Raw genomic sequence first — 9,148 nt, forward strand, 5'->3', positions numbered from 1 at the left:
AAAATCGTAACCCCAATTCAGTAAGATCAGATTCAGAATCGTCAACCTTCTTCGTAGTTCGTGGTCCTTATCTTCTCTGATTCACATGTGTGAATTTCTTCATTATTGATATGAAAGTCCTTGTGGTTCGTTTCCAATGTATTGATCGAATATCAGCTTCACAGTGTTTGGGAGATGTGGCCTGTGACGGACTTAAAATACCTACAGATAAGGCCAATGAAATCGCGACTTATTCTGATGGTGTCCACCTTTGGGGAAAAGTTATATACCCTGAGGAAATACTTTCCTAGTATTCGACAAAGTCCGTTAAAAGTTAGGTGCTGTTAAATTCACTTCTGGCTGCACTTTTATTTTCCCTTTTTGTATAATCTCATGTTTAAGGGTTTTTTAATTTTTTGTGGCTTACAGTGGTTCCTGGTTGCATACCCAGGAGAATACATGGTAGAATAGGACCTTTTCGGAATAGAGGTGATTCGGAGGAGCAAATGGTGGCCGATTTGGGTAATCGAGGCTTGCAATCCTACGATGACCATAGAGGTATTACTTAGTTCGGGTTATTTTGTTTGGGCTTAGTCCAAGACTGGTTAAACATAATAGGTTTAAAGAGAATGTAGCAGCCGCTGTTCTATAACAAGGAGAACCCTAACCCCAGTTCATCACACCTAGAAGCAGAAACGTCGACCCCTTCTAACGTATGTAACGGTCCGGGCTTTAAGGTAACTCCTCGCCCTTGTCGTCTGGTATTTCAGAAGTGTGAATTTGTGGGTTATTTATATTGTAATGCCGCTGTGTGTTGCTATGATTCATTGTTTGATTAATTGTAAGGTGGGGGTTATGAGTGGGGGAGAGATCTGGATTACCTCGGAACAAAGACACCGCGGGATAAGGAGGAAGAGTTCCGGTGCTTTGATGAGGGTGATTACCCTTGGGATGCGCACTGAAGAGGGAATTGTGTAGGTGGCGTACAGTAGAACTGGAAAAAAGGTATGTTGAACCACCAATATTTCTTCATATATGTTATTTTTGTTAACGAAGGAGTTGAAAGGTTGGTCCAATTCATGTATTTTTTTTAATTTTAGATACTTAATTTTATTTTAGGGTGTTGTTGTTCTGTAGGCGATGAGTGATGCAGACCCTAACCGATATTGTGTTGTTGGTGCTTTGTTGCTTCAATCAGATACGAGTCGAAAGCTTATTGTTGATGAATCCAGGTAAACTGACAAATTCCATACTATTCTGGGGACTATGTTATTTATAAGTTAGAGAATCAATTCTAAACCTAAATTTATGTAAATACCTTGCCTTTAAAATACTTATAATATATTTTCGCATGTATGAATTGCAATGAGTCACGTTGATGCTTGCATGTTGTGTAATTGAGAAGGCAACAGATTAGTTTGGAAAAAAAGTAAAGCTGAATATCCACACTTAATTAATGTAAGGGTAGTCTTGGGTGATGGAATGGAACATCAAAAGAGGGTTCTGTGTCGGGGGAATTGCATTATACAAGCAGTTTTTACGAATCATGATTTTTATTGTTGTCGGATTTTCTGTCCATGTTCATCGGCTGATTGATTGTTGATAGTCCTATCTAAATGCATTTTCTATTTTTGATTGCTTCTCCGGTACCCCCGCATTGTAATGATTCGCCTCTGCCCCGACAGAATCACGGAAGGAGCAATTTAACACGGAAGAGCAGCTCCAAAATTGTTTAGGCGGCTAGTGGTTCCCTCGTTCTGTACCTCTTCACGAATCGGTTAGTAATATAGTAACTTTTGTTGGGTATAAAGGTATCCTGGATTTTAATAAATTTTTCCGTTTCGAAACTCCAATTTATAGTTTGTTGACAAAAAAAGGCAAAATGATCTGTCAGATTTTGGTTAAATTGCATTAATTCCAGTTCAACTTAGTATGTGAATAAAAAGTCGTTAGAACAGAGAATACTAGTGTATTGTATAGTTTTCTGTGCCTGTTGTTAGTAAATAGTTGAGTACGTGCTGCTGTAAAGTCGGATAGTTTTAGAGGATTGTTGGAGAGGGTTGTCTGGTCCGATATCGGTGAAGGTATCAGCCAGGGAAGGAATAAAAGTAAAATGGAGTAAGAAAGAAGATGTTAGTATTTGGTTTAATGAATGTTGGTACGGAATTGTAAAGTTATTGGGTTTAGGGCATTGGTATTTTGTGATTTTTAAGTGTTATGGAGGATCTAAATTTAAGTTCCCGGTGATCCATTCGAGTGACTCGGAGCTTGAATATTCGAGTTTCACAAGTTTCCATGACGATGACCTCCTTGTGGGAAATAATTTTCCGAGTCATATAAGGGTGAGCATCATGGAAACTTCTGAAACTTGAGTATTCAATCTCCGAAGCACTCGAACAGATCACCACGAGATTAAATTTAGATTCACCGTAATACTTAAAAATCTCAAAATATTGATGCTTTAACCTGTATAGCTCGACAACTCCGTGCCAAGCTGCATTCAACCAAACACTATCATCTTCTTTCTTGATCCATTTTACTTTTATTCCATCCGTGGCTGAAAATTCCAACGATATTGGATTTGATAGTCCTTTCCAGTAATTCTTTTCGAAAAAATGACGGGAAAGATCCTACCCAGCAACACGGCTTAAACAAGATATTAACAATCGACACAGAAGATTAAATATTAACCAGATGGATGATGATGTTTGTTTTTTCTTTGTTGAGGGAATATTAAATTGAATTTTACTCGGGAAAAAACTGTTGCATACAATTTTTGAGTGAAATTTTTAGTACGAGTAATGTTAATTTCTTACCCCTATTGTTGACGAGGACATGGAGGAGGACGGGTGCAACAACAGGCAATCAATGCGTAAAGTTGGTGTTACAGGAAGCAGCAGAAGAATAAGAAGATTTACCATAGACGTTGCAAACAATATGTCCTTGTCCGCCTAAGAATGCTTATCATTCGATTGCTTAATTGGAGGGGAATTCCGAATCTAGCTATATCATCGACGTTTGATTCAAAGCAGCCTCTGAGCATGGTATCATTTTTTGATGCCGTATGTGCGGAGCTTGTTGTTGTGGTCATGCCGTTTTCTGGAACAACAACTGATAGGCAGGATGAGTTTTGGAGTAAAGCGTGTTCTGTTCAAACAGATAAATATCCCAGACCTCTGTGCTGAGGACAGTTACCCCCTCAGTTTGTAATTTTTGGTGGTGCTATGTGTTTGTAATTTACATCCTCGCACATTCTTCAGTAGCTCATCATTGTTGCCTTTGGGGTTGAATGACAAATCTCGGGTGAGTCCGATTGCTGGTTATTACAACATGACATACCCAATGAGAGAGTATCTGCAGAAGCACGCAATTCAGACACAGGATTACTTGGTCTAGTTGTTGCAAAGTTTTGGTCTGGTAGTGTTTGCATCGCTCGTAGGGAAAAGGCACGGTAGTAATTGTAAGATGACTTGTAATTTTTGTTGGTTTTTTTTTTACTTAATTATGAGCATCGGTGGTAGTATACATGTCATTGGTTTTCCATTTTCATGGACTTTTGAATTTCCGTTTATCCAGTTCATTCTGTCTGATGTAATGTAACAATCAATTTTACAGTTATGAGTATTAAGTTCGATTGTGAAAGTTTTTTAATTTCTAGTCTTGGGTGAAGTCTTGAGTGAATGTATTGGACATACTTTCCTGATAGGTGAGTGTTTTCAAGTGACTTAGTTACAATGTTAGGTTTTGTAAGTTCAACCGTCCTAGACTCAATGGTTTTTGATTAACGTTTGGATAATAAGTACTCTTATGTGTGACTCTGAAAATCATGGTCTGTTTTCTGGTGTACATTTTTGTATGCGCTTATTCTGAGAGGAAGTTGGTTTCATAGGGGGGTTTTGAATAAATTTGTAACCTCCTCCAATCAGGCTTGTTTACCTTACAATCCCAGACGGGACATGTGCATCAAATAATTTGCGTGGATGGTTAGTTGTTTATAACGTCTACGATTGACCTATGTTTAAGTCATTGTAGGAGCCGTTACGATTTATTTTAGCGGTTCTCCTTTATACATTTCTGGCATGTACGACGTAAGGACACCTCTTGAATCTTATGCTCGGTAAAGTCTATCATAGGGTCACCTTAAACAAGTAATTGGAAGTGATATTAATTTGAAACGAAGCTCATTGTTAATGTTTGTTACTATTTTATTAACTCATGTACGTTCCACCATAAACTACTCCCAGCCGTAGCTCTTTAATGGGATTAGAAAATTACCAACTACGGGTAATCAACCCAATAGAATCGATTTATTGTGTTGTCATACTTGTCGAAGTGAACGGAGTACCCGTGACATGCAACGTGCACAGTAGGTTAACATGTAACACAAGATCGACAAAAATGCATGCTGTATTGCTAGGTTACTGACTTCAAAACAAGGCTGCTATGTCGCTTATTGTAATTTTAACATCCTCCCGTGGGTACACTTGGTCACTGGAAGTCATATGAGGTTAACTCTTTCAGTTACGGTTTAGTCATGGTTTCGAAGCTGTGTGCGCATCCCTTTAAATTTCGTTCGTTAGTGGGGCTCCCCAGTTTTGGGTACCGAAATTCGGGGAAGAGATTAGGGTGGTAAAATTATTTTAACCCTAGCAACAGACGGCTTCATACATTGATCCTCGCAGTAGACATAATACAATAAACAAGGAAAAAAAAAAAGAAAACATCACGAAAACTAGAACACCATACACACAAACAACGAGGACCTGATGGATGTAGTTCATGGACGATACACGCATGGACGCCTAAAACCGGTGGTTGGCCAACTGTATTCGGAGGCGTTGTTGATGAGAGTGGTCCCTGAGGAAAGTATTAAGAAGAGTCCGAGTCGGAGTCTACCAAATCCGGGTTGTTACACCGGAGAGCGTACCTGTAGGAGGAGCGGAGCTCTCTGTAGCTGGACTTCACTGCCCTGATCTCCCATTGTAGTTCGTAATTTAGTGTCAGGGCCTCGTTCAGTAGGTCGTAGTTGTAATCATCAAGGTGCTTCCCGGATATCTCCAGAAAGACGCGGATAATCTTCGCTGCGGCATCTTCCCGAGCAAGGTGAGGGTCCGTGGAGAATCTGCCAACTGCAGACAAGGCACCGGTGCGCAGTCCCGGAGGGATCAACACGAAAAATCTGTGAACAATGCCCACAATAGTGAAGTCTCGTGTTTGGATTTGGTAATAAGGAGCGGGTCTAGACAGCTCCTTGCAAAGTTGTCTTAAGGCAGTTTGGCGGCTCCTCCAATCGGCGACCTTGCTCCAGTCACGATCTGGGATCATCTCGTCGGCTACGGGAACAAAAAGTTTATGTCAAGAGTGGTAACGGAGATGAACTAACGGGGATCCCCTCGTTAAGAGCTGTTCACCCAAAAGAATGAAACCAAGTGTACTTAAAATAGGTGAGATGGAATACTTGATCCCCTTCTCCGTGTGTTGCTTATGAGCCTGGCAACCTCGTCGGGGTTTTCGGAAGCCCACCGTTCTTGCCTCAAACGATCAGCAACGGAGATCGGATCTGGACCATCGCCGCGTGCTTCCGCGATTAGAGCGCGGATGTGCTCGACGGATGCCGCCTCTTCATAAGTGTCTTGAAAGGTGTTGCTGTTGGACATCTTTTCGTTTCTACTGCCACCGAAGAACTTGTCTACGCTTGTTATGAGTTCGACCAGGAGGATGGGTTTAGTGCCTTCACAAAGAGTATAGCCTAAACCTGTGTTGGGCTCCCCATATATAACCGACTTATCCATTGCTAAGGGTCTTCAGTTTCCTTGCTGATTCATTTATCTGTAAGATTGACTCCGTATGGCCCGGTATTCGTTTCTTTAAAAATATTTATAATTTATTAATTTATTTTGACGTTTATATGTTTTTCATGTTCAAGAAATGAATTTATTATAATTATTTTTACGGGAGTGATTTTTTTTAATTTGTTGTTATGTTTGAATTATTTTTTGTTATATTTACTTTCAATAATTTCTATAAAAAATACGAAAATTTTTTTTCCTTTAAATAGTATTTTTTTGTATTTATTTTTATTATGATCTTTTTCAGGAAAATACTGTTTTTATAATTAATTTTTACTGCAATCTCGAGAAACTAACACCGTCATGAGTGGAACTCTGCTGGGGACAGTTTCAGGAAAAAAAAACAATTTACGAGAGAGAATATCATTCCGGTGTTGGTTTTTTAAGTGTTCGGGAAAAAACATGAAAAAACCATCCTCGAAAAAAAAAGTTACTAAAAATTATCTTCTGAAATAAAAATAACCAAGAAAGTAATGTCGGTGTTTTTGTTAAGAAATTATTCAGAACGACACTCATAACACAAAACTATATAAAACCATTTTAGGAAAAATAATTAGACAAAATTATGTTTTCATAACGAAATCAATAATAAAATAATAATCATAGATACAGTTTAAATTTTAGGTTTGTGTTATCTTTTTAAAATTATTTTGTACAATTCTAAAAATAAGGAAGCAAAAATATTTTGGAGGGAAATAATCATATATAAATAAATTAAGAAATTATTGTAAAGGACCGTTGGAAAGATTTAATTATTAAAAAGGACTTTTGATATTAAAATTATTAAGAAGTTCTAAATCTTTGTACAGTATTTAATAAGAAGTACGAATTTTTTTTATAAAAAGATAAATATATCTTTAATTATATTTTATTTATTTTTATAATTTTTATATTAACAATTTTAATTTTTTCCAATATTTTAGTAATTTTAATTATTTAGTTATTTATTTACCTTACTTTTTTTTTGATCTTTTGTCTTTTTCTCTCGTTGGGTAAAGATCATAAAAATAATTAATTAAAGAAAAAAAGGAAAATAATTAACAAAAACTACTAAAATAGTAAGAGAAAGAGAATTTATGAAGATAAAGGATATAATAAAGAAAGAAAAGTGTAATTAATGATATATTTATCTCTTTATTAAAAGATTTGATTCTACTTCTGAACTAGTATGAAAAAATTTGGCCGTTCTTAATAATTTTAATATTAAAGGTCCTTTTTAAAATTTAAATCTTCCTAAAGGTCCTTTACAATAATTTTTCGTAAAAAAATTTCACATAGAACGTACTTTTGAATTTAGGTTAACATTTTTAATGCAGAAATGTTTAAGGTAGCAGACCTCTCCTGAAGTTGTTACTATGATCAATAACTATTATGATGTACTATCGTTGATCTTACTACTAATTACTTTGTAGCCAAATTACCAAATAACAGCAACGAAATAAATCAACCACCTCTTCGTCGCAATCTTCCTTTGTGAATCATCCGTCCATCTACTGAGAGTGTAGCATTAGTGTACCCGACGTGCTCCAATTCCTTGCAAGAACGAACAGCGGAGCACACCACACATGCCAAGTAGGCTCACTTCCAACAAACAGATGACAAGCAGAGTCAACCGAGATACACCGGAAAACACACATACTGTCAACCTGGCCACTGACAGAGGTCACAGCTAATAAACAGATGAAAAGCAGAGTAAACAGAGTTACCACATAAAACACATAGACTATGGAAATGGTGACTTAGGCCTAATCTGCATAGTATTTCCTATGTATTCACCCTCTCAACCAATACAAACCAAAGATAATAGCTCCACCCTTGGAAGGACAAAACACCTCGGAACGTGAGTTCCCATGGTGCAGTTAAATTCGGGACAGTTAGCTTTCGAAAAGAAATTTTCTATGCATCGGTCAGGTACGTTGAATCAAAATACTTTGTTATAGTATTCACAGCAACGTTGCTATGCCTTTTGAGTTAGTGGATAACTTATTCATGTGGCAACGGAAAGGGTGGTCCCAGCGTCCAAATTTTTGGCGTGCTCGAAGATATATTTAATTAATTCTGAAGTAAATTTGTATTTTACTTTAAAATAGGCAAAGATATTTTTTTTTACTTTTAGAAAATAGATTTTAAATTACGTAGTATTATATATAAAAGAGAAAAGAAACTTTTCTTCTGGATATTGATTCCACCTCAATCCAAATTTACAGTTTAAGAGAATCCTTGTTTCCACTCTGAACCATGAGCAACTAAACCTCCACTGCTAAGGTTAGGAGCTCTGTCTTTTGTATGGATTGATTCTATTGTTTTTTTTCTATTTTAACTCATTCATTGATTCATATAAATCAAGAATTGTTCTCGTTCATTTTCTTATGAAATTGGGTGGAACGGAAGTATGACCCTCTTTCTAATTGAGCTCTTGTATAACTTGGAAAAGCTCCTCACTTGAACAACATCTTCAAGACATATTCTCATGAATTTCTATTTATCTGGACTTAACGGGTTATGTGACATATAATGGTCTTATATTTGGGTAATTAGGATTTTCGCGGCATATAACTAGAATTGAACTTCACCTTCTAATGGGAATTAATTGGCATATAATCCTCTTAAATTCACTGCTTGCTTGTTTAATTTTCTGAATTTACTATTTAATGCAACTGAGACCGAAAAGCTCTTTTCTGTTTGTGTAATTAAGCAAATGACTTAACTATTATTGCTTAATCCATCAATCCTCGTGGGATCGACCCTCACTCACCTGATTTATTACTTGGTACGACCTGGCTCACTTCCCGGCTAGTTTGTGGGTGTGAACTCCGCACTGACAGTATAGGGATTGAAGTTTGAATGAGAGCAACTCAGTAACATACATGAAGTGTTGGATTGAAAATTGTTGTTCCTACTAGAGCAAGGAGAGAACACCCGGGTATGAAGTTTTATCTCCGATGAGTTTTTTGCGCGACATTTGTTTCAGGATGGACCGTACTTTCTACCAAAGAAGCATTTCACCAGAATAACTAAATCGGAGTCAAGTCAATTTGGTTCTCCGAAACCGGGCATAATGCCCAACGTTTATATGCTCTAGTAATGAGCATTCAACTCATTCACAGCAGAAAAGAAGAAAGAGGCCCGACTTGAGAAAAAAGACGAGAAAATGTGATGTTACTACTTATCATCGCCTTACGATAGCAATGTCTTGACCTACGGACCCCCATTGATGGGCTGTTCACGGGCACACAAAGCTCTCGTCGACTTCCTGGTTTCTATCTAAGAAAACCTTGTAAGAACTCGAAGCAGACACTCCAGTTTCCAATCTAGATTTG

General features: G+C 37.2%; 1 protein-coding gene across 1 annotated transcript; it reads right to left on the bottom strand.

Annotated features, from left to right (window-relative positions):
- Nucleotides 1-4,848: 4,848 nt before the first annotated feature.
- On the bottom strand, nt 4,849-5,636 carry LOC148550311 (uncharacterized). Its single transcript, XM_088492915.1, has 2 exons — nt 5,438-5,636; nt 4,849-5,312 (listed from the first exon to the last, which is right to left on the bottom strand). Exons 1-2 carry the CDS (start codon nt 5,634-5,636, stop codon nt 4,849-4,851), a joined length of 663 nt encoding a protein of 220 aa, XP_088349041.1.
- Between the last annotated feature and the right edge of the window lie 3,512 nt (nt 5,637-9,148).

Source organism: Arachis ipaensis, chromosome B7 (genome assembly GCF_059453495.1).
Source record: "Arachis ipaensis isolate K30076 ecotype BB chromosome B7, ASM5945349v1, whole genome shotgun sequence".
Lineage (NCBI taxonomy): Eukaryota > Viridiplantae > Streptophyta > Magnoliopsida > Fabales > Fabaceae > Arachis > Arachis ipaensis.